General features: G+C 35.9%; 1 protein-coding gene and 1 long non-coding RNA gene across 18 annotated transcripts in view; one reads left to right on the top strand and one right to left on the bottom strand.

The window, feature by feature from the left end:
• Positions 1-2309, top strand: part of LOC124100623 (uncharacterized) — a 102117-nt gene extending 99808 nt beyond the window's left edge. The window contains exon 4 of the long non-coding RNA XR_006854358.2: positions 510-2309. This is a non-coding gene — a long non-coding RNA (uncharacterized LOC124100623). The remainder of the gene's footprint in view (positions 1-509) is intronic.
• Mast4 (microtubule associated serine/threonine kinase family member 4) overlaps positions 1-27573 on the bottom strand; it is a 565691-nt gene that overhangs the window by 73093 nt on the left and 465025 nt on the right. For all 17 annotated transcript variants that reach the window (XM_058583078.1, XM_058583079.1, XM_046456189.2 and 14 more), the window contains one exon: positions 3848-3917. In XM_058583078.1, coding sequence (XP_058439061.1) covers positions 3848-3917 — 70 coding nt within the window. The remainder of the gene's footprint in view (positions 1-3847; positions 3918-27573) is intronic.

Below are 27573 nucleotides of genomic sequence, written 5' to 3'. Positions count from 1 at the left end.
AGATATGATTTTAAAAGAATTATTCAGTCCATTTAATAGCAATTATCAGAAACTAGTCTCTGGAAAGAGTGAGGGTACAATTTCCCCTACTATGATTTTGTTTTGTGATTCATTAACTCTGCTTTCCCTCAGGTAACAACGAACATATTTCAGATGGATGAACAATTCCAAGAGGAGACATGTTCTTATTAACTCTGAAGCATAAATTACATTTGCTTAGTCCAGAAAACACACAGCTAGAAATATGTTTAAACAAGAAGGTGTTCAGTACTCTGTACAGCCATCAACCAGAAATAATTTATGTCTCATAAAGTTCCCTAAGTTGTCCATATCTATTTACTCAAATGGAGCAAAAGGACCATTGCATTTTCATTACCATGACAACCACACATCAGGAGTTACTATATATGCTGTATTCAGTACTTAAGAGAGAACATGCTCCCTTTTCAAGAAAGCTATCATAGGAGTGCAATTTGGATTCTACTAACAATGTTGCCTTTTCTTTGCAGTAGCTACCAATAAAACATTATCTGAAGACATGACTACATTCTTGCCAAACAACAAGGCTTTTTTGAAGAATCTTTATTTGTGGGTGAAATTTTCAATGCTACATTAAAGGAAAAAGTAAGAAGGAAAAACATCTAATGGAAACAAAGGATACAAAGAAATTGGCCATAAAATAAAATCATCATTTCAACACTACTCACAAAATTTAGATTTAAAAAATGCACAACAATGAAAGAATGAAAAGCTCTGATATCAACTGGGCTACTTCAATTGAATGAAGAAAAAGCAAATTTCTTTCTTTGTTTAATTGTTATAGTCACCTGGGGTAATACATTGTATATTATACTTGATGCAGGAATAAACTGAACTATACTGATGTAATATAACCAACTAAAATCAAGAAAGAATTTTGAAACAGGAACTAGGAAGTTGCATTGGTCAAAAGTGCTCTCATGATCTGAATTCAGCAACCAAATCTGTTCTTGTAAATTGCTGTGGAAATATATTCTGTGATTTAACCTGGCAAATAACAACTAGGCAACTAGGAGAGACCCCTAGCATTTATTCAAGGGCATTAGATTTCCAATGGAAGTGAAAGTAATTTAAACCTCTGTAACTTCCACAAAGCCAGACCATTATTACAAGGGAGGAAAAAAGGGAGGCGGAGGAGTAATTTACAATTAGATGGATTGAGCCTCATCAGTACAGGCTGAGCATCCTCTTCCAAAATTCTTGGGACCACAAGTGTTTCAGATTTGGGAACTTTTTTGTCAAATATGTATATAAGCTTTAACCTTGAGCATCCCAAATTCCTCAAATCTGAAACTCTTTAGAGTATCATGTTCCTGCTCAAAAGTTTCAATGGCTCTCAAGAAGTTTCAGAAGTTTGAGCATTCTGGATTTTGGATTTGCAGATTAGGGATACTGAACCTGTGTTACAATTAGCAGTATGAAAATGTTTCCTTGTTCCAGATAAAATCTGTGATATTATGATGCTCATTTTTTATTGTTTTTAAACCTGAATATTTAAAATTAACTTGATAAATTTGCTCTTGAATCTGGGTTAGAAAATATGGAAAAGAAGTGTGCATCATCATATTTTACAGTCTGTAATTGAACTATTATAGGAGGTGTCTATCAATGAAACAAATAAGGTCAGAAAAGATTAATAAGCCTGACCTTCATTCTTCACCCAAGAATAGTTTTTAAAATACAGCAATATTTCCTCTATTGGGCTAAATTCATAAGAAAACAAAATGTGAAAGTCTTAAAATGGCATTTTTTTTAAAAGGCTCAGAAAATCACAGCAACAGTGACCCTGGATAAAATCTCCATGCTTCCTAAATGAAAATCAACTCCAAAATTGAAGAGGAAGACTCCCAGATGATAAACAGCCAATTTGAATCTTCATAACCAATACAGAGTTCTGTTTACCTGAATAAATGTTTAAGAAGATGATCACTCACGTCATAATCTAAATTAATACTTTTTGAAGAGTGTGGAGGGAATTCCAGTTGGAAGTTCATGCAAAATGAACCAGAGGTCTCCTGTGATAATCTCCTGTCATGGCTTATGGTTTGTCAAAAAATAACATGCTTTGGGGTTTGTGTATTTTTTTTTTTTTGAAAGCACAGAAACCAGATTCATCTGTCCTTCAGTCACCCACTTCATTATTAGATTCTCTTCATTTTTATAAATCTGGCAGGATTAAGAGGCTATGGTTTCTGTCATGTTTTAATGCATGCTGTAATGAGATTTGCATTTTTCTTATTAAAGTAATTAAATGCATTCCCTCCCCCCCTTTTTAGAGGTCTGTTTGTTTATTTTTAGAGGATTCTTTCTCCCACATGGAATAATAGTACTATCATGAATTAATATTCACTGGACAAGAGGCATCCTGAGACACAGTTAGTTTTCATGTTTTCTTTAGAGTACTTAAAATGAGAAACTAAAAGAAGTTGAAATTAAGGGAAGATTATGGTGTGGAGTCATTAAGATCATTGGGGATTGTGGGGTTTTGTTTGTTTGTTGTTGCTTTTGTTTTTTTTAGATGGAGAAGGAGTTTCAGTATGTTTGCCCAGACTGGCCAGTAACTTGCAATTCTCTTGCCTTAGCCTCCAAAGTCACTGGGATTATAGGAGTGAGCCACTGTGACCAGCTGAGATGATGTCTTAATTATTCTTATATCATCCCCACATGGGGAAACATATAGACATTTAACATATGATGGGAAATGACTAAACTAATGAAAGAACAAACATTTCTTTTTAGCTTGAGGCTTAATGAAATCTTAATTATACAGAATTCAGATAATGCTGCAAACATATCCTTTCCTCTGGATTCTTCAATAGAAAATGTATCACATGCTGACAAAGAGCAGTGAGCATATTGTAAGTTTTGCTGATTAGTAATATAGGTAGGAACAAATGCAGTTTTTAATTTACTTATATGAATTTATTAAGTGCTACTTTAATCCCCTTCAGAAGATACCCAGGAATCTGAGGAAATTTCAGCAAATATCTAAGACATTCAGATAATAAACCAAATTTATCCTGAACATTCAGAGACCAGACTCAAGGGGCATTTTTCTTTCACTGTGTTCTTCCTGGACAGAGGAAGAACTTAACTGTCCAAGTTAAGTATGTGAATTTAACAGGGTGAAGTACATTGATTGCACCTGTAGAATAGGAGGACATGGCTGAGTATACTCCTCTGACAGGGTTATACCATTGTAGAAGACGATCCCTGCAAAGGCTGAATATTAGATCCTTCAGAACAATAATACTTCCTCTTGACTCACTGTTCAAAAGGAGATGTATCTCTTTAATATCCCACGTCCCATTATAAACATGATCACAAGAGAACACAAAACCCCCTATGATCCACATATGTTTATTTTTTCCCTCAGGGGGGATTACTACACTGCTGGCTTAATGCTCCCAAATATAGAAGCATCTCAGAGCTTACACTTTGTGATCCCAAGAAAGCCATTTTTAGAAAAACTATTCAATATGGACAACAAAAAAAGTTGCACTATGACACAGATTAGTGAAACCTCTATAATTTAAGCTCAGATAATTCAGGAATAACCTGTTGACCACCAATCATGTACAAGGCATGTACTAGGGATGAAAGAAAAGAGAGAAAGTATAATTTCCTGCCCTCACTGGGATATCTCCATTTGATGAAGGACCAAAAGAGGGACTTCAAATTCCAAAGTAAGGTGGAATTCATCAGTAAGGCCTTATGTGACAACCAGCGGGACCTCAAGAGCAGGAGGGGGGGGGGACTGGAAATGGAATTCTCCATATTACATGTATCACTCACAAGAAGTTCTTACCTCCGTGCAAATGAAAAATGGGCTGAGGCACTGGGGGAGAAATTTCTTGGACTATCTTGAGGGCTATTTCCTAGAGAGAGAGAAAAGAGAAAACTTTACAAGATTTTGTTTTTTGCACCATTATCCACATGTAGAATCTTCTTTCCTTAGTAATAAGTTCCTTTACATTTTTGTAAAATGTGCTTTCCCCTTATAATATACTTTTGGTTTTTACCTGGAGTACATTTTGGAGGAGCAGTACCTGAGTTCCAGCAGAGCTTTCCATGTGTGCAAGATAAATGAATACACATAGTCACCCATATCACCAACTGCAGTCTTTAACACATTTAATAATCTAAAGATTTTGGCTCTATAGACTAGTGAATATCTAAATGTCTGGGTTGTAACCCTCTAGATGCTAACATTTCAAAGAGCAGAATGGGCAGGTACATGTTTCAATTTGGAGGTACTTCTATTTGGGGAGACCACCTTAGTAAAATGTCTGAGTTCTTGAAAGCAAATGCTCAAAGTGCACGTTTGAAATGTGTGTGTGTCAGGCTTAGTTATAAAATACTAGGAAGAATCCAGCCCCCTGGATATATTTCTAAAATGACCCAGATCAATCCTAGCATCGCTAGAGGGGTCCAGCAGGATTATTCCTTGTCAATATTTTCTTTAGCAATCTCTCTGCTCCTAAGCAGCTGGAGCATGACTGGCCAGGTGGTCTCTAAAAGCCATAGCCACACAGAGACTGGCAGCACGTATCTTCCCAAGTCTTTTGGAGGCAGAGGAGAGCACTGATTGCTCACTAGAAGGAGGGCAGCTCCTTTGGGGCTTGTTACTTTCTCTATTAGCCCACTCAACCTGCTACTGATCATTGAGAAAGCTTGGCAGGCAGCTGGCGAGGGCAAGTTCAGGATACTCCAGACCACCCTGTTTCTCTCTGCATGTTTAATTAGATTGGTGGAACTGACTGAGGACCGCCTGGGACTAGAGTTGATTTCAGTGAGGAGGTGAGGAAAGGCTACAAAGTTAGCCTGTATATTCTTGAAAAATGACTGATAAATCTGGAAATATGTTCCATCCCCCATCAGCAAAAGCCCAGTTGCCACAGCACTGGTTTCTTAGTAAAACGAAAATTGTAATTAGGTGTAAGGAACACAAGATTTCACATTAAAGTCAGTACCTGACTGTAAAGGAAAACAACCTATTACCAGTGTGCAGAAAGAATAGACTAACACATAAAGGAGGCTAAGTTTATGGTTACCTTGAGGACTTCTGGACTAGCTGCATCTCTACTGAAATTTTTCAATTAACTTAGGGTTGCAAATTTTATAGTGATGTCTTCAACAGATGCCATTAACTTTATGACAGATACTACAATCAAAGCTATTCAATGGGGGAAGTGCTGAGATGCCCATTTCTTTATGGATAGAGAATCAAGAAACATTTTTCCCCCTACTGCAATAAAATTTATTATGTCTTTGCATCTGGTGTTCCTTGGACCCTTGGAGAAATGGATTTTGCTTTTGCCATCTATTAATCCAGGATTCATTTTGTCCATTAAGCTACATTGCTAAATTAAGTTATTTTGACTCCTCTCAATAGCTTTCATTCCTCCCCCCTTAACTTAGCTTTTTACTCTTTATATTCCATAAAAGATCTCAATAATTTCAAGATAGCTAAAAAGTTTTGCTTCCTATGGGGAATAGTCTAATTCCAGAAATCTTTGAATAGATTTTTTTTTATTTGAGAGAAATATTCACTTTCCTCATACACCATATAGAGCAAATTACCAGTAAATTGTTAGGAGTAACAAAACTACTACTTGTTTGAAGCCAAGATATTTTGAGAACAGACCTGGCTATCTCATTCACTTAGAATGAAATATAAGACCAAGAAAAACTAGCTGCAAATTCTTAGCTTGTGTTCTTTGTAAAGAAAACACCACTATCTCTGGAGATTTGAATGTAATCAATTAGAGAGCTCATTAAATATTTTTACAAATCTGGAGAAAGAAGAAACAAGGAATTAATTTATAATCTTTTTTACTTTTAGAGATTTTTAGTCAGTGGTTCCCAGAAAACCATGTAACATTTTACAGTACATGGTAACCCATCCCATTGAAGATGGATGGGCAGAGAGATGGATATAAATGAAGCACAATTAAAAAAAAAAAAAGAGGAGGAGGAAAAAGAAAAGATGGCCATCATTAACCATCTCTCATGTTCTGATTTTGCCTTAACATCTTGGGCTTCCTTTCCTCGTGTATTGATTGAATCTTTTCCTCTTATCTACTTTTTAAAAAAAATTTCGCTACTATTTAACTTTTCTTATTTAAAAATAAATAGGGAGGGGGGTATAGGAAGGGTAGTAGAATACAATAGACACTAGTATGGCCCTATGTATAAATGTGGCTGTATAACCAATGTGATCCTGCAATCTGTACACGTGGAAAAATAAGATTACGTACCCCATTTGAATCAAATGTATGATATGTCAAAATCATTGTAATGTTTTGAGCAACTAATAAAAAAATTTAAAAATCAATCAATCAATCAACCAATTACATAATTTAACCCATTAATTATATTTTCTATATTATCCATCTATAATCTTTTTTCTGAATTCACTTCTAATAACCAAAGCATTATCAGGTATATTTCATTAGCTTTAGCTCTATCCACATATCCATCTAAAAGACATCAAAAGCCAAACATAAGGAAAGTTATCTTCCTCTATGTATGTTTTGCAAAGTTTTCTCTCATTGCAGAGGAATAATTTTCTATCAAAGATTTTTAGGCCTAATGTCTACACCTATATATTGTATATGATCTGAAAAACCTCCCTCACTATGGAGAAATCCTTGGTTTCCAATTCATTGCTATAAAATCTAAATTTGTAGTGTCTTCCCCATTATATAAATGTTACATACATATCTAATTCTACTACTGCTGTAGAACCAACCCCAAATTCCCACATCTTCAACTTCAAGGTTGCAGACCTATCTGTATGATCTTAATAATACAGATCACTCTTTTTCTCAGGATTGAAAAGCTAAGCTGAAATGAAAATATTCATAGCATACACAGAGGCATGTGTTGCTTAAGGACTAGACATGTTCCGAGATGTGTTGCTAGGCAATTTCATCATCCTGTGAACATTACAGGATGTACTTAAACACATGAGGGGGTATCCACATCACCAGGTGATGAAATCTTATGAGTCCACTGTCAATGTTTTGGTAGTACAGTCAATAGGATTTGCTGCGAAATGGAGTTGGGTAGAATGAAGGGGAAATAATGCTATGAAGTGCATGATTACATTATCAAGACTCTGCAGAGTCATGGATAGTACAGAAAATGATGAGAATGATGTGGACTAGAGTACCTGATAATTCCTTATGGACAAGAGACTATAGCTCAATTTAAGAGCAGTTCGGCAAGTTTTAGATAAGGCGAGAAAGAGAAGGGGATTTCTGGGAGGTCACAAGCAACCTAAACAGTAGGGAGATAAAAGAGACAGGGTTACTGGATGAAGAAAATTCATACTGGTAAAGTGAATAAGATTTAAGCTGTGTTTATGCAGGAACTAGTGGGGTGACTTAAGAGATGTTTGAATGCAAGGGAGAGGTGACACAGGTTTTCACCTGGCATGAGTGGGGTAGACAAAGGAGCATCAGAAGAGAAGAAGATAGATCAGGCAGACCAGGCAAAGAGAAAGAATATTGTGGTGGGCAGACCAAGTGTGATTGGTGATGGATTAGAAATCAGTGATGAAAAAAGAATATATACTACAAGTGAGTGGCATCTCCAATGCAGTGGACTGAGAGAACAGAATGACAAACCCAACAATCTGGAATCTAGAGAAAGCAAAGTTGTGGTGGTAAAAGAGGAAAAGGGTAAATGAGACTTTTGTAGACTTCTGTACCACATGTAACAAAAAATTCCATTCTTCTTAGGGAGAAATTATAAGACTAGCAGAATAGACACACAGAAGTCAATCTATGAAGTCTGTTCTTATTTGAAATAGAAATTGATTTCTGCTTGGTCTCTGAAGATTTAGTGACACTGTTTTGTTATACAATGATCAAAATGCTGCTAACAGAACAGATAAAATTATAAAGCATACCATCTATATTGTTAATGCAGAGATGAGGGCCTGACAGTTGCATACATGTGCAGCGCTTCCCCAGGATGAGAGCAAGACAGATTGAAAACAGAGTCCTATACATGACCTTCACTCCTCACAGCACTGCTCTCTGAATTCATCCACCCATCTGCAAAGCAATACCTGAGAGACTCTCAAATGAAAACTGGTGCCAGTTAATTCTCTGCCCATATGTGCAGCACTTGCTTATAACTCAAATCCTGCTGCTCCGGGGATTTGCTGGCTCTTGGATGTTTAAGTGCTAGGATACTTTATAGACTGCTGGTATCACAGTTGATGTTTCTGACCTGGTAAAGTAAGCTTTAGTAGTGGTCAGGTATTACTTAAGTAATTAACTTCATGATCCCCATGGGCAACAGCATGGCTAATACACAACAGTGTATCAAAACCATATTCTACCTAATGGTGCTACACAGGGTGCCTCATTTCAGAGGCAGTTATTGTTAAGAAAGTGATTTCCAGATTAATTAAATTGTTTGATTGCTTTGTAATTAGGTTGGAGAAGTCCCGTGTCTTTGCCACAGTGAAGCAAGCTACAAATCTTTTTAAAAGGCATATGCTCTACTCACTATAGATTATTAATGTGCTTTTAATAGCTGTCTGTGGATGAGACAGTTTCTGATGCCTTGAGTTTCTATCAGGACTGAGGGAATCCAAGAATAATGATAATTACCATTTGAAACTCCTGGTGGATCAAACAGTAAGCCCCCATTTGAACCCTTGTTGTCATTACTTGGTAAGCCTCTTAAATTAATTGTGACATTTCATACGATAACAATCAGAGTAGTGTTTCTTACTGTTTTGTAGGAGATCCTCAGCAGCATATGGCCACTGTTCAAAATCCTTAAGAGCAAACTTAATCAAACCTAGGATCTCCCTGCAAAATGAATGCCAGCAGATGAAGAGGCTATTGAAACTATTTTTTTTAATATTTATTTTTTAGTTCTAGGCGGACACAATATCTTTATTTTGTGTTTTTTCTTAATGTGGTGCTGAGACTTGAACCCAGTGCCTCACGCATGCTAGGTGAGCATGCCACCACTTGAGCCACATCCCCAGCCAAGGCTACTGAAACTCTTGCACAGAAACCTCAAAGTGAACGAGCTTTGTAGAATCATGGTTCAAATCATGCTTGAGTCTATCCCAATGAACCCAGACAGGTGACGTGTAAAGAGAGCCAGACATCTTTTCACTTAGACACCTGTCTCAAAAACTGGCTCCACTCCAAATATAATTGTAGAATATTAATTAAACCTGGGCAGCTGTTTAGACTCTGAGTAGCCAAAGAAAATCCTTGATTGGCTGTCAATGACACTGTCCCTGTGTGAAGTGTTCACAGCAGGCCAATGAATAAAAGTAGACTAATACGATTGGGTTTTCAGGTAAAGAGAGAATTATACACAATGGATCAAGGCTTTCTTATAATGTGGATTCTCTGAATCACTTGGTTTTTCCTGTTTCTGTCTTACCGATACTTCTATATCCAGCACCATTACTCCCTACTTGACTTATGCAGTCAACAAATATCTATTAAACCTTTATGGAGGGGAATGAGATGATAAAGACCCATCTGGTTATTCTGTGGTCAATGGGCCATAAGCAGGCAAGAATGGAAGAAGCAGGAAGATTACTTAGGAATCCATAGGCATATACAAAGGAGAGAAGATGATGGTTTGGAGGGGGTGGCTGCAAATCTCAGGGACATTTGGGCAGTAGAGCCAAAAGAATTTGCTAAAAAATGGACTGAGTGGAATGGAGCAGGGAGCAAACAAAGAAGGCTTCTAGATTTTAGGACTAAGTGAATGGACAGATGGTAACATTAAAGGAGGAGGAGAAGACTGGGGTTTGGTTTGGGGGTGTGAGAAAAGAGCAAAATTTGATATCTCAATAGGTTGCAGTCTGTCTGTCTTAGGGGGCTCCATCTCAAATATTTTTAAATACATTAAAATGTTCTCATATTGCCAGACATATTGCTGTAATCCCAGCAGCTCAGGAGGCTGAGGCAAGGTAGCTCACAAGTTCAAAGCCAGCCTCAGCAACTTATTGAGGCCCTAACTTAGTAAGATGGTGTCAAAAAAATATATAAATAAATAAAAAGGGCTAGGAATGTGACTCAGTGTTTAAATGCCCTGGGTTCAGTCCCCAGTACCATTAATTAATTAATTAAGGTGCTCACATTCCACATTATTACAATTTTATATAATAACATTACATTTAGTTGCAGTTCTCATAGGTAATATTTATATTACCTAAACACTTAAAAATTCTGTAGTTTTCTATTTATATTTTAGAGCAAATAATGTTTTATTTTCCCCACTTCAAAGTGTTTAGTGCCTAATGAACTGAATGGCAATAGTGCTAGGAAAGATTTGTAGGGAAGAAGATTTTTGTAGGCTAAATATTAAAGTTTGAATAATAATTTCAATTTTTCTGTCTCCTGTCACCACAGGTAAAAGTGAATGGCATATAATGATATGCATATTATATTCCATTTCTCTCTTCTCACTAATTTACAATTCTAAATGCCAATAAGGAATAAACCCTGGTTACATGTGTAGATACACAAAAAGTGTATTTTGAGTTCTCAGTGCCTAACCTAGTCCCTGTTGCATAGTAAACTAGAAACACATTGTTTTTTTTTTTTCCTAATGCAATAATTAAGAATTAAGTTATTTACTCATAGAGCTTTGAGTTACTGGCTAGAAGAGATTAAATAGGTGAGCAAGATGCAAAGAGCTAAAAATCTGCTGACAGAAGCAGATATGCATATCACCAACTTCAGACTCATCTTGCAAAACCAATTCTGAATCTTTACTCATGTGAAAAAAGAAATTTTCCTAAACCAAAGCTCTTAAATATATCAAAATGACTTAAAAACAACCTTTCAATCATAATAGCATACATAAAATGTATTGTTTCACAAGAGCCTAATAAGCGTACCTGTAATGCTTTCTAAGGAATGACTGATGAGGTTATATGATGGAAAACACGTAGGAAGTGGGAGAGACAAACACTAAAGGGTCAATTTCTGTGTCGTGAGACTCTCACGGATGTCTATTGTCTCAGTTTCATGAAGCCATTCCCCTGGAATTTGTGTACTGTATTGAAATGCAGTGGCACTGACACGAATCCCTTGGAGATGTGTTATAATGGGTTCTTGAGAATGTTTTAGCTTTTCATTGACCCTTCCTTATTACTCTGAATTGATGTCACATCTCAAGGTGATCCTGAGTAAAGACTGGTGAATGTCAGGAGTAATGAAGAAAGTTGATTTTTAGTTGTATGTTTTCCTCCCATCTACAGTAATTCATTTTCCCAGCAGCAGACGAGAGATTACTTTTACCCTTTGTTGAAAGTTACTGAGTAGCACAGCACTGTAAGGTCAGGGAAGGGGAGGTAGGAACACGGCCACTATAACAGATCTTCCTAAGTTGCATGTGATTATATGAAACTTGATTCATTCTATTACTCTCAGATCATTAATTAGTCTCTGAACCTGAATAGTTAAAGAATGTAACAACTTGTAGATGTTATTATTTTTTTTTCTATTTTACACAACGGGATTTCAATTCCTTAACATAATTAGATACAAAGAATTTCCCTTTTTACCTAGAAGAGTGGGGGATGTTATCAGGAAATTGGTTCTTCTTAGACTGCTTCAATTGCTGAATAATTCCATTCCAGGGAGGAAGAATTTAAATGAAATGCTGCATTATCCATATGACTTCCTAAATGTAATCTAAAGGTATTTTCCATTATAAATCTCTTCCTGTCAACTCCTTAGTTAAAAAGTAAATACTAAATTTAAGGTGGTCCCATTTAAATTGTAAATGCTCCTTTGGCCTCTGGAATAAAGGAAATTTATCCGAAAGAAACAAGCTATATATGAGGGGGGTTTTCCTTTAAATAATCATTTTTCAGTTTCTAAATCCAGAAACCTGTTCAGGCTTAAAATAATCAAAGACATTCAATCCCTACTGCTTCATAATGAAATAATAAGTAATGAGCCAAGAATCTGACCAATTAGAATTCTGAGGTTCAGCTCCCACAAACCATGCAGGAGATCTTGGAAATCCCTGGCTCTGAGGCTCTTTCTCCTCTTATATGTTTCTCACACTCTTTCCTTACATTCTCTTAGATCAAAAACAGTTCTCAACTTAGACTGAGTGAAAATCAACTGGGCAGCTATAAAAATGCTTAAGTTCAGTCTCTGCCTGAACCCTTTAAAGGAAGGGACATTACTGGGCAGAGTTGAGAACCACAGTGTTAGAACCTCCTTGTGTCCTGTAAATCATATCCTGAACTTGCACTTGCCCCTTATAGTTCTTAATAATGAAATCTTGGAATTTTCTTTTGCTTGCCCATTTCTTCCTAAACTCGATTTCCCATACTCCTTGTCTCAGGCACACAAGCTTAATGTCCCTTTTATACATTTCCCTGCCGTCTCACACACATTTTAGTATTCTGAATTTCCTTTACCATCAACTCAAACAAATAATATCCTACCACGCCAACACTACAAAATCACACCTGACCACAGGTATCCTCTGGGGTTATATCAAGGTATAGCATTCCCCATAAATAAGGGACAATCATTCCAAGACCCCCAGTGAATGCCTGTAGCCACAAATAGTAACAAAACCTACACACACATACTTTTTTCCTATACATATATAACTCATGATAAAGTTTACTTTATAAATTAGGCACAATAAGAGATTCCCAATAACTTTTATCTCAGCAGCATATATTTTTTTTCCTTATTAAGTAGAGAACTTTCATCTTTTCACTTAACAAAAAGTCTTTATGGCTTTTCTTTGGCTTATCTGGATTGCTGGCATCACTACTCCAGTGTTTGGGGCTATTGTTAAGGAAGATAAGCTTTAAACACAAGCATTGTGACACCATAGACAATCTAAAATATGAGATGGTCACTAAGTGCCTAATAGGTGGCTGTATATACAGTGTGAATACAGGTAGCATATACAATGTGGATATGCTCAACAATGGGGTGGTCCATATCTTTAGCAGGTTGGAGCAGGACAGATGGAGATTTCATCATGTTATTCAGAACATTGATTTAAAACATATAAATTGTTACTTCATGAATTTCCATTTAATATTTTTGGACTGAAGTTGAACATAGATAACCAAAACCATGGAAAACAAAAACCTGGGATGAAAAAGGGATACTATTGTACAAAACTTCCTACACATAAGTCCTATTGTTGCTTTCTTCTGAACTCAGTCATCTCCACAATTTCTCCCTTCCTCTACAATGGGAACATCCACCATACCCCCAAGCTAAACTGTGTATCTCAGTATGTTTCTTGGTTAATATTTGAAATTTCTTTAAAAGCATAACACAGACAGGAAAACATTCATTAGCCATAATCTTGCTTACAGTTTCACTATCAACTTTAATCATCTGTCTGTTCAAATCAGTTTTCATTATAATCAGTACATAACAATACATGAATAAAATATTTAACTTAGATTTGTGCATTTCATGCTTTCATTTCTTAATAGGCAGAATGCCTATGATTGGATCCATGCAATACTAGAACATTTAAAACTATCAGGTAAGTTAAAATCAAGGCATTGAGACTCAATTCAACAAGTAATTATCAGAAGCAAAATTAAGATCAATTACTTTAATATCTGTAATCATTCCTTTTTGCCGAAAATATACATACACAAGGTTGTGTCCATCCAGGTCTCCATTCTGATTATGTTCTCTATGTGCCTTGTCCATGACAGTTTTAGTAAATAATCCCCAAGTAACTCATGAGTGTGGTGAGGGAATCTTGTTTCAAACCACACACAATTCTGAAATTCTGTATGCACAAATGTCAATCTTTGGAGAAACATTATCTTATGGAGTTCACATCAAATCCTTCAGATATTTGGGGGTATATGGAGGTAGAGAAAACAGTTGTGATTACTCTTCAAGAGCATGATAGGGTCTTTAAGGTCTTTTTCGAGTGAAACACTAGGTGCATATATGGGGATTCTAAATTATTTGGCAGCATTTATCAAAAGTCAATATATGATGAATACTCTCTGGGGTCCAGAGTCAAAGACAAATGATAGCTGAGGCTTTTTTTCAAGTGATGTTATGGTGACAATGAATGAAGGGGGACACTGACAATTCCCAAGAGAGTGTGTAAGCCAGAGCTTTGTATTCTAAATACTCCAGGAATCAGATACAGCCTATGACTGTGGGTGTCAGGTGAGGTATCCCTGTACTGTAGGTAATACAAAGGAAAGTACTGCTGCATTTTCTTCCTTTCTGGCTACCGTATGGCAGACCTTTCGCAGCCTTGATGAAAGAAGGATGAAGCAGATCATCCCCTGACCATGAGGATCTCACACACCAGGCAGAGAAGACAGACCCAACAGATCACAATGGGCCTCTGTGCTCCTCGAAGAAGAAGCCTATACTTTGATTTTTTACTATAAAAACAATTATATGTACATGGAAAAGAAAATTCAAACAATCCAAGTAGGTATATAATAAAAAATAAAAATCTCTCTTAACCTTTGGTTTTCTTATTTGTTAAAACATGTATGTGCAGGGTATTGAACCCAGGGCCCTGTGCATGCTAAGCACATGCTCTACCAATGACCTACACTTCCAGCCCCTCATTCAAACACTTTTGTGTCACGCTCTATTCTAAACTTTGAGCCTCCATTCATTCTTCTATTATTCGGATGTAACTTCTTTGTGAAGGGTTATGTACTTGCCCAGAAACACACATCTACACGCCAGCATGTATTTCATATATAATGCTTCCAAATACTATTGTGACACATATGAGGCTCTATATTTAGACAACATATAAAATTCTATACTTGTTTTTTCTTAATTACTTATCAGAAATTTTTAAAATTAGTTCCACCTAAATCTCCACCATCCATTAGCACCAAATGACATTCTAATAGAGAATGCACCATAATTTAATCTTATTAATGTGTATTTATACTGACATTATTGTTTTAATGATTTAATGTGTATATTCTGAATATGTATGTGATTATATCCAAGAGGTATGTTCCTAGAAGTATAACTGTTTGTTAACAGCATGGGTACATTTTTTACTTTGATCTCTATAGCCAAATTGTTCTCCCAACACACGACACTAGATTACATTCTGGCTAGTGGCATATAGGATGATATCTCCCTTCAACCTAGAAAATACTAATTTTTTCCCCAGATTTTGGTGATTTGACAGATGGCATCACATTATTTGATACACATCTCTTTATTTTCAGCTTTCCTGAGATATAATTACCTAAATTGTATATATATTTAAAGTGTACAATGATTTTTGACATAAAAATGTTATGAAATGATTACCCACAGTCAATTAACACATCTCTCATCTCACATGTTTTATCTATTTATTTTTTAACTTTTTGCAGTACTAGGGATTGAACCCAGTGCCTCACACAGGCAAGCACTCTACCACTGAGCCACAACCCCAATTCCTTGTATTTTGAGACAGGTCTCATCAAGTTTCCAAGGCTGGCCTCAAACTGTGATTTTCCCACTTCAGCATCCTGAATAGCCAGAATTACATGCATGTGCTACCATGCCAGGCTTCACGTAAGATTTTGTAAGATGATTTTGAGTGAAGTTGGACAAGTTTAAAACACTGACCTTTTGTGTTTCTTTTTATACAAACTACCTGGTTCACACATATTCCAGTGAATTTTCTTGTTAATATTTTTGATATTGAGGCAATTATGTCAATACATTGCAGATGTTTTTTTTCCCAATTTGTTTATTTTATGTCATTTATTGTAACTTTTCTGTGGAAAAGTTTTTTATTAAACTTACCAACCATTTTCCTTTATGGCTGTTATGTTTTGTACCTTATTCAGAAAGGTCTTCTTTACTTGCAAATTACTTTCTGAATGTATCCATGTTGTCTTCTAGTACTTTTATGGTTTCTTTGAAAAAACATGTGAGTTTTGTGTGTATGGGTGTGTGTATGTGTAGCAATGTAGGGTTTATGTGTATAAAGAAGTAAGGTAGCAGCCCAATTTGCCACTTTCCAAAATGGTCAATTTTTTGACTTAAGACTATTTATCAGCTTGAAAAAATTTGAAGTTCCCCTAATGACTTAAACAAGACACATTTAAAGAATGTGACTTGAAGCCATGGAGGTGAAGTTAGAGAACACCAAGGCGGGGCAGTGAATGGTGAGGGGCACAGATGGGTGGAGATCAACTGCAACAGTTGGGGGCCAGCTGCAAATGTCCTTACAGGTAATAGTCCAGGGGATTCTTCACCTGGATGTCGCTCCTATTTTTATCCAGTACGCCAGGTGGTTCTTGGGCACATTAGAGTTTCAGAATCTGAGCTTTTGAACAACAATCTTAACCTTGACTTCACATTAAAACAACCTATAAATAGCTAGGGAATTCAGAAAACCCCAGAGCCAAAGCCATACAGCAAACCAATTAAATCAGAATAGAAGGGGCATCATCAGTCATTTTTGAGGCTTCCCAGGTGATTCCAGCATGCATTCAAGTTTCAGAAACACTACTCTGGATTCTGCTTCAAAGCTGGGCATGGTGGCACATGCTTGTAATCGCAGCAACTTGGGAGACTGAGGCAGGAAGATTGCAAGTTCAAAGCCAGCCTTAGAAACTTAGTGAGGCCCTAAGTAACTCAGCAAGACCCTGTCTCTAAATAAAACACACAAAAAAGGACTGGGGATGTGGCTCAGTGGTTAAGGGTCCCTGAGTTCAATCCCCAGTACCAAGAAAAAAAAGATTCTGCTTCAAATATATAATATTTCTATTGCATGTATAAAAATATGTATTACATAATACATACATAATATAAATAAAATAAATACATATATAAAATTTTTAAACAGTTGAACAATTTTAGCTGTTTTGCCCTTACTATGTATGCATCTAAATCCTGGGGTAGGGAGAGTATTTTAAATGATATATAGTGACACCAGGCTAGACATTTGAGATTTCTGATTTAATTGGTCTATGTATTGTTTAAGCTCCACAGGTGATTCTAATGTGCAATTAGGGTTTAGAATAGTGCAGATATTCTCCTGCTGTAGAGTGCAGCAGATTCAACCTGGGGATTTGTTACCCACATACTGCTGGGCACGGCCACATTAGTGACTTCACTCCTAAGTCTGCACTGGAGCCTGAGAGTTTGCATTTTTTACTAGCCTGCTGCTGCTGCTGCTATTCTGGAGAGCATTTTGGGAACCATGATACTTGGTATGATGAACCATAGAATGTTTTATCTTGGAAGACAATAATAAAGGTCACTTTTTTTTTGAGGAGAGATTTGATAGAGGTGTGGCAGAAGAAGGGAAAGCATGCAGAAAGAAGCCCAGTTTCCCACTTCTTGCATAAGTCCTGAACCACTGGCTTTGGCACTGGGGGAGAGGGGCCAGCAAAATAGGAGGGGTTTGTAACCAAAGATAATGCTGAGGATTCCATTTGGGTCACCAGGCAGATGATGCTGCTAATCATAGAGAAAACAAACAGAACTGCTGATGATGAATTAGGTGTTGGACAACAGCTGGACTCACAGTGCTGTGGGACACAGATGGAGAGAGTGTCAGTAAACAGAAACACACTTCTGTGTTGAGGAGAAGTATACAGGCCCAAGGTAAATTTGAGGGGAAAATCAGCACACATCACCCTGGATTAGAGAGTGCACATTACAAGTAAAAAATAACAGAGCTTGCAACTCAAGGGATTCCAACAGTTAAAATGGATAAGGAAGCCAGGCACAGTGATGCACAGCTGTAATGCCAGCAGCTCAAATGTTGAGGCAGGAAGATTGCAAGTTCAAGGCTAGAGTCAGTAATTTAGCAAGACCCTAAGCAACGTAGCAAGACCCTGCCAAATCAATCAATCAATCAATCTGGGGATGCTTTACTGATACAGCATCCCTGAGTTAATTCCTAGTACCAAAAAAAAAAGAGGAAACAAAAGGTGCCAACAAAGACAGAAATACAGAAGCAAGTATTTTAGGAAACAAGGGAGAAGAAACATCAAGAAGCAGGAAGAAGAGTTCCTGGGTCAAATCCTGCAGGGTGCTCAGGATGAGTAATTTTTTTTCTAAACGAAGAACTCATTGGCCACTGGGAGATGATGATGGGGCTCCCACCGTCATCAGCACAGGATGGTGTCAAGCCTGAGAATATCATCAATCTTGAGCAATGTTAGATCTGAATTAGTTTCCCAAGGGTACTAGAGTAGGAAGTGTTGACTCCGTTCTTTCAAGACATATGATAAAAGATAATGAAAAACATGTACATTTGATTATTAATCTATAATTTAAAAAATAAGATTTTCAAATGTCATAATAGTTTAAATTTCACAATATGATTTTAAAACCCCCTATTAAAATGTACTATCTAGTAAAATATGGGTGAAATAATTCCTTACATGAGTGATTAGTTCAGTAACTTCATGTTACTCTGCAACTGAAACATAAAATTTCTACCTTTCTCCTACAGTTTAGAGGATTTATGAGCTTGATAACTGTATTTATAACATTAAAATATTCAATTTTTATTAACATGTTAATTGTATAAATGAATTATATAAATGTATAAATGAATGTGATATTTCAACACATACAGAGCATATGTATGCATGGCATTTTTAATTACATTTTTACTAAAAAAAAAGGAAAATATTCCTTTAAATAGCTTTGCAATGTTTTCCAAGAGCAATTCATTTAGATTTTCCCCTGGAAAAAAATAGTAGATGTGACCAAAAAAAATAAAAAAAATAAAAATAAATAAATAAAACACTACAACCTTCACTGAACTCCTCTACCCTCTAGCAGCCACAGTTTCAGGTAGATGTGAGGTAGAAGACAGCAGCATATGCCCATCACCACCATGGGGCTGACTATGGCTAAATTGAACTGAGGGGATAACTTTAGTATTGCTCCAAATACTGGAAAATGCTACACATAAAACTGTATTAACTGCTTTAAACTGGAGGCAGATGGTAAGGGCAGAAGCAATATGCACATGGGATTTTTTTGCTGAAACATTTAAAACCCTTAGAAAAGGAACTGCTCACTTTTTAAAACAACTTTTAAAAACCTGATTGTAATGTAACACGAGTATGGTAGAGGACTTGAAAAATAAATTATAAAAATGAAATGTTAATCTTATTAACATATTTTCATAGCTTTCTTTAGCCTATTTTTGACAGTATGTATGTATATATACAAACATTTTAAAATTAGATTATAAACTATATTTAATTTGGGGTCCTGCTTTTTATAATTAGGCTGAACTTAAATTTTCTAAATACCATTAATTATTTTTCAAAATTATAATGATTATTTGTTTTATTTTCTGGTGTTGGGGATTTAATCTAGGGCTTCACACATGTTAAATACATGTTTTTCCACTAAGCAAAGCCCCTAGCCCCAAAGGGATGATTTTTAATAGCTAACAAAATGATTTCATTGTACAGATGGACTACAATTTCACCATCATTCTTCTTACTCTTTAATGCTTAGGGTTTTTCCAATGATGCATTATTATAAATATTTATTATAAATAATGATGCAATTAACATCCTGAAATATATATTTCGAAGTACTTTCACTATTGGTTCTTTAAATTATGTTTCATGAGGTGCAAATAATAGTTTAAGTGATATGAACTAATTTTGAGGCGCTTGCTTCAAAGTATCGAGATGCTCTCTGAAACTACTGTAAATTTACATTAATGTATGAAAACATCTCACTATACCATCACCAGAAATGAACAGTGCCATGTTTGCTTTTTAATATTTGCAAATCAAGAGAAAACTGGCATCTCATCATTTTGCTTTGCATCTATTTGATTAGTGAGAGGCTGAACTTTTCATCTGTTTACTTGTCATTTCTATTTCCTCTTTTGGGAGCTGTCTGTTCCTGTCCTTTGCCTGTTTATTTACTGGGGCATTGGGGATTTTTTTTCCACACATTCATTTAGAGTTCCTTATAACTAACAATACTAATCTGATGCCCATTTTATTTGTTGCTGATATTTCCTCAGTTGTTAGTGTTTTAATTTTATATATGGCATTTTTAATAAACTCTTAATACATACGTATTCATAATCTTTTCCTTTCAGTTACTTTTCCCACTTTTTCATTCTCAGAAGTTATTTCTCCATTCTAAATATATTAAATATTCAACTACTTTTTGCAGGGGGTGGGGTACTGGGGATTGAACCCAGGTTCTACCACTGTGCCACCTCTCCAACTCTATTTTTTATTTTGAGACAGGGTCTCACTAAGTTGCTTGGGGCCTAAGGTGTGGAGGATGGCCTCAAACTTGCAATCCTCCTGCCTCAGCCTCCCCAGTCACTGGAATTACAGATGTGTGGCAGCATGCCTAATCATCTATATGATAATTTTACTTTTGGGGGTTAAATTTATACAGGTAAATTAAAAGCTTTATAAACCTCATTTTAGTATGTAATATGTAGGAAGCTTATTTTAAACATTTTTCATATAGATCATTTAATAAACAAATAATATTGGGAAAATTGGCTATTTCTTCCTCAATGATTTGTGATGTTTACTTAAATCATCATTGATCCCTGTAAATTTTTATTTTATATGTGAAAACTCCTTGGACAACTGTCACTCCATCATACATATTAATATCAGGTAGGTCAAGTTCAACTCACTGAATGTACTTAGCTAGTTGTATCTATTCAAATTTTCTAGATGACCTCTGGAGTCATCACAACAAGTTACCACAATAATAAGCACTTGTCATCTTTATGGTCACCCAGTATCTCCCAGGCAGCCTCCTTCTTTAAGACGAGTTTCCCATATCATGAGTCCAACCTCCCTGTGGTTGATGCCATTACCCACTCTTCTGGCTTTCCCTGAAGTTAGAAGATGGGCTTTGCTTTGTCCAGTTAGGTCTAAATTCATTATTGGCTTGAAAGAAGACAGTATGCAGATGATTTGAGTGGCAAGAGGAGTGGGAGTGACATCCTCTTGAGGAGCATCAGTGCCAGTTTCTCTGGAATCCGAGGTCTGCAGCAGCAATAGCAAGGGGTTGCTCTCCATAGTGCCATGTTGCCATCTGGGTGGTTTGGTAGGCTACTTAGCTTCTAAAGCTCACGCTCTGGTACTCCTGAAAGTCTCGTGAGCTATCCAATTGTTCCTCTGCTTAAACTGAACAGACTGCATTTGGTGTTTGCAATGAAGAAGAGAGAGGTATGCACACATGAAAACACACACACACACACTTGCATTCATGAAAATTGTGGCTGGAAATAAAATAATATTTAGTTTTGTCTTCAATGAACATGTCTTTCCATTATTCAAAATAGTTTAGTTTTCAAATAAACTTTTTTTTTTTTCATAGCAATCTCTTTTAAGTCTTCTAGCTACTTCAAAGCTTGAAAATTTCTGCCCCTTTGGGGATGTGGTAGAAGAAGGATATGGAAAAAGAGTAGTCTTGAATTCATTCCTTTCTTCCACATTCATTTCCAATTGGCCATAGTTGGTAATATGCAACAATATTAATTTCTACATATCCATCTTGAACACAATCTACTTCATTCATTATTAATTTATTGACTGAATTCTCCTGGATTTTCTAGGTTATTTATAGCAAATGAATATAATAAATTTTAACATCTTTGAATAATACATTTTGTTTCTGTTTGTGTTTCTCAACTGCAAAGACCTTCTAGAATAAATTTAGATATTAATAAAGACAGATTTTGAAAGAATGTTTCTAGTGTTTTACTAAAGTAAGATAATGACCATTAGTCTAAATTAGACCTCTTAGTACATAATGAAATTCTCCATTTGTTCTCATATCCTAAAGAATTTTAGTATAAATGAATGTTTAATTTTATCAAGTACTTTTTCACCATCTATTCAGATGAACATTTGACCCATGGCCATGATGTATTAATAGTATATATAATATTAAACTGATCAGCATTCTTGGGATAAAGCCCCATAGTTTAAAGCAAATAATTTTTCTACAGTTCTACTAAATGTTAACATTTGTATTTCAAAGTGTAGTAAGTTGATATTTTTCTTACCCTATGCTATACTGGCATTTCTTTTTATGTTCTTCTGTGACAGCATTGCTTTTTATTCTAGTAAGTAATTATCTTAAAATGTTTGAAAACCACAAATACATGCATGTGAATATGAATGCATATTTTACTTAATAAGTTCAAAAGGATTACAATACAATTCTTGTTTCTTCCCTCACTCCCTAAAATCAAGGAACTTAGAACATATATGTCTGCCACACTTTTATTGCTCATCTTAGACTAACTATGAATTCTAAATCTACATTATTATTAGCAAATGATAATCTGTACTCTTCTAAGTCATAAGGTGTGTCTTTTATGTGCGTTTTTCAGGAAAGATAGATGGAAAGTAATTTCATATGTCCTCCCATGTATGGAGTCGTTTGTCACACCAGCATTACCTAGCAGTAGAAGGGAAAACAGCCCAGCATGTATTTTATACTTTTATAAGTAATCAGGTTCATTGTTTTTGTTCAGTCAGTCTCAGATCTTAAAAGTGTTTTTCCTTTATTGCTCAAAATTTATAAAAGAGAGTACTATATAGGGCAGATTTTTTTTTCATTATTAATGCCCATTTTACTTTTCACACAACTTGTGAAAGTATTCAATAGTCTTTTTTCATTTGTAGTATTGCTGATCATTGCTTTGATTCTGTTTATTTGGTCCCCTGCCCAAAACATATATTATTAAAAATTAATAAATGAAACCCCAATTTATCTCTTGTTTAACACCAAAAATTATAGTTTCTCAAATCTAGTAGAGAAAGATAATACTGTTGGAAGGCCATAGATGTCTCTGTCCAGCTCCAAAAGCATCTTTCTTCTGGTGGGAAGTAACCGCCAGACATTTTAGTTGCTGACACAGATATTAATTCTCTGCTGTCAGGGAATGCAGAACAGGAGGGTGATATCCATCTTCTGTCTCCTGCCTGTCTGGCTGTTGTTCTGATGTCTAGATACAAGTTGACTGCTGACCTGAGATTCTGTGACATAAGATTTGTTTTATAAGTAAAAAGGGTAATTTCTTCTAAAGATGTGACCAATCATTGGAATCGTCCTAGGCTCTATTACTGTAGTTTTACAAGTCACAGGTTGTGACAGGCTACTAACAGATACTTTAAAGAAAAGCATGAATTGCTAACAAATCACAACCTATGTGTCAATTGTTCATTGAGTTATGTTAGTAATAGTAACTTAAATTTAGACATTGTAATTAGCCATTTGCTAAGAAACACAGCTTCAGGAAATGAAATGGTAAGTAGGATTCAAGGTCAGATAAGCACATTTTCATGGCAAAACTGGTTAAGGCCCCTCATACGAGCATTCATCATTTATGGCAACAGTAAGAAAAGAGGGATGAACTAAAGCAGCCCCATAAAACCACAGATGAAGCAGGTGGTGATAAAGCATTTTTTTTGGTACATTTCTTGATATTAAAAGTCTACCTGGTCTCCAGAGGAGGAGAAAAATTTTGCATTTGACCCTTCTCTTTAGAAAATCAAAACTATCAAATAAAATGACCAGTGATAAATTTAAAACTCACATCTCGTACTGAAAAAAATGACACAAAAGTTCCAAATTGTGAACAAACCAATTCATTTATTATTTTTCTTTCAATTTCAAAGGATGTCAGACTGATCTCCAGCAAGCATTTTTTTTTAACTGATTACAGAACTTACTTGATTTACTGTACTTGGCCTATTTAAGATGATCTGTATCACTAGATACTGAATCAGGGCACATTCTTTCTCTGAGGTGCCCTTTGTCTTGCTTTAAACTTTCATAACTAACTAAATAATTAAATTCAATGAATGACTGGTCACTTGTAACTACCAAAGAATTCCAGAACATTCTAACATGTCCAAAAACAGGCTTTTAGGCCTACTTGTTCCAGCTTATAGATGTAATAACTACAAAGTGAGATGTATTACTACTCCATATAAACAAGGAATTCAATGGCTTTTCAAAGTACCTGGGAGGCCCAGGCAACAGGACAACCTGTTTTCCCATTAAAAGTCCTTCCAAGTGGAACATTCATCCTCAGAATCTGATGAAATAAAGAAAGTGACCATATCCAGCACATGCTTTGTATTTCCCTTAGGCATGCATTCCCATCTTATATCTGTGGGAGTCCAGTCTCAGTCTTACCCTCTTGCCCTTAATATTTTAGATGCCCAAAATATCATTTGTCATCAACAAAGAATGCAAAGTCAATATAAATCCTGAGAACACAGGATGAAAAAATATTCTTTAAAACAAAAAAGAAACTAGAACTATGCAATTTTTCTATGCAGTCTTAGAAGAAATGTTTTAAATAATATTAGAATATATATGCATTAAATAATAATTATGCATATTAGAAAATATATTAATATGAGTATCATAGTCATATATTATATAGCCATAAATATTGTGTATGTGTATCACAAATAAATACATATACACATATATTCATTCCAATCTTCTCTTTTAACAGAAAAGGAAATAAGGCCAAATAAAGATTAGAGAATTGTTCAAAAATCTTATTTGATTCTTGATTGTCAGCAAACTATGATAAAACTTGAAGAAAATTAACCTAAATATAACTTCTTTCAATCTATGGATAAAACGGTGAGGATAGACCATGTAATTCAGTGCTGGGCTTTTGTTCACCAACACCTGATACCTTCAGAGCACTTTAGAACATTCATGCTTTAGGGAAATTTTTAGGTGCCCCTGTCTCAAAGGTACTCTACCAAGACAGCAGATGTTGCCATAAGAATCAGCAGCAGATGGTTAGAGGAATGTGCTTGTCCTCAGTTCAGTGCTTCCCAGGTAGGTGCAGGCCCTGCTGACCATCCTTGGTCAGGTGGAGTAGACCTGTTGGCTTATTAGTATCCTACTTGTCTCCTGACCATTATTACACACCACAGCTATACAGTTCACCCCTAAAATTAGATTTTTTTCCCCTATTCTTAAAATATAACCTAAATGATAACCATAAAAACAAAAACACCTGTACAATCTTTTTGGAAAAGTGAAGTCTACCCTATTCACCTACTTTTGGTGTGATGTCTAAGTTTTTTGTGTTTTTTTTTTTTATAGAATAATACAGAAGAAACATAATGATGCAAAGAGTAAATCAAAGCTCACTCTGGAGCTGGCCCAAGTCATCCTTGATCTCTCTAGAAGGCATCAATCACCAGGGACAGATACCAAGGCCTTGCTAAAGTGTACCAAAGCTTGAGTCCTGGGAAGCCGGGTTCTAGAGGTGGCAGCAACACCAGCAAGCCTGAACACTTGGCTGCGCTGGGTCTTGGGTTCCTAGCATGGTGTTCAAACATGTGTGTACAAGCAAAAGATTATTCTGAGCCCAAAATGTGCAGGGGATATAGCTCAATTGTAGCATGCTTGCCTAGCATGTGGGAGGTCCTAGGTTCAACTGCCAGCACAAGAAAAAAAGGAAGGAAGGAAGGAAGGAAGGAAGGAAGGAAGGAAGGAAGGCAGGCAGGCCAGCCTAAAGTAAAGGTATGGTGGGTGTAAATCCCACTCCCAGATCACCTTTCCCAGACCCTTTCACTGAGGCAGCCCCTTTGGAACTCCTGAGGTTCTGATACCCTAGAGTATTTCCTCAAGTGCCATTAATTTCCCAAATCAGTCCTAAACTAGAGTAAGTATGCCAGCCAAGAGACTGCCAAAAGATGGTAGGCCAAGATGAAAATATGACAGACTCCTGCAAATGTGTTCCAGAGAAGACTGTGACTTGGGAACCACATTCCATGGTCAACAGCCCACTCACACACTCCATCAAGGCTGTATTCTATTTTTCTCCACATTTACACTCTATGATGTCATCTCAATGCTAACCATGTCATGAATTCTAATCTATTATAACACTTAAAAAGTGACTTAAAACTCACACTGTTGTACTTTATATATTGCAAATATGTAGTTGCACAGACAAGTTTATTGTTTTCATTTGATAGATATGGAGGCCTTTGGAAGAACCCGTTTGATAGATCATTTGATGGACCCAGAGAGTGACTTGCCCAGAGTAAAAATGGTGATATGTGGGAAGAGGTAGATGAAGTCCCAGAGCCAATACCCCTAGGACCAGTGTTATGTACACTATTTAACACATTATCAGTTGTTGGCAATCTCACAATGAGAAGATTTCGGGTTGCAGGAGTCTTAATTACACAGTAGGTGGAAGTTTCTACCTTAGGGTCTTGTCCTCAGTGCCTGGGAGAATACACAGGTGAACATCTACAGCCTCCGGCCGTAGTGTGGTTCCTTTTTCATTTACCTCACTAATACCAACAGGTCACCATGATAGCACTGGATACAAAGTTCCTGGAAGTTTAATACAAACAGCTATTGTTTTTAACCAGAGAGAACATACTTGAGATGGACTTAGATATGTGTCAAGTTATTTTCCTGCTGAGACAACACATTCCTGATGCTTATTAAATGCCATTTACAGCAAGCACATTTCCTACGAACACAATCTCTGGCTTTTAGGCCTCAAAAATCCAAGTTAATAATGGATGGCCCAACAACACAATAAGACAATAAAAGACTAGCACTTTAAAGCATAGTTTCTCAGATTAGGCTGAGAAACTAATTAGAGTTGACCACACTTGTATTATGCTATTTACCATACATGCTTGTAAGGAAAAAACAAGAAATAAAACTGAAAACAGCCAAAATGTTCACTAGTGGAGGTAGGGTAATGTTCACTAGGGAGATGTTCATAAAATGGAATAGTTTTGTGTTCATTAAATTAAAGACAGTTATGGATATATTTTAAAAATACTCAAAATATACCACCAAAATAAAATGATCTAGTCATGCACGTTTGTAATCCCAGCCACGTGGGACGGTGAGGCAGGATCCCAACTTTAAGGTCAGCCTGTACAACTTAGTAAGAACCGTAAGAACCTATCTCAAAATAAAAATTAAAAAGGGCTGAGGATAGAGCTCAGTGGTAGAGAACCCCTAGGTTCAATCACCAGTACTGAAAAAAAAGAAAGAAAAGAAATTGACCTGGAATTATAACTATGATCCCACATTCACACGTGTATATACAAATATATTCATAAATGTACGTTTACATATACACAAGTATATGCATATATAAACATTATAATAGATGCAGATACATAAAATATACATATTTAGACATATACCCAATTGTTAAGGTTAATTCTGAGTGGTGGATAAGAATATACATAATTTTTATATTCTTATTTATACTTTCTTATAATTCCTGTGTTTTCTACAATGAATATGTACAGCTTTTGTGAACAGAAAAAAAAATTTAACAACACATTTTTAAAACACTTAAAGTACTTTAGGCAGTTTTTAAGCAAAGATCATCTCTTCTTCCTAAAGTTATACCACCTTTCTTATGTTTACACTCTTCTAAATTTTCTCTACCTTTCTCCTCCCAAGCCTGGGAAAACAAAATCTGCTCCAACTCCCATACAGGAGTGTTAATGGGCTCCTCTTCCCCATACTT

The sequence above is a fragment of the Marmota monax genome, unplaced genomic scaffold (genome assembly GCF_021218885.2).
Source record: "Marmota monax isolate L192 unplaced genomic scaffold, Marmota_monax_Labrador192_F-V1.1 WCK01_AAM20220418_F8-fsc00130, whole genome shotgun sequence".
NCBI classification, from domain to species: Eukaryota; Metazoa; Chordata; class Mammalia; order Rodentia; family Sciuridae; genus Marmota; species Marmota monax.
This window is presented reverse-complemented; position numbering and strand designations above follow the sequence as displayed.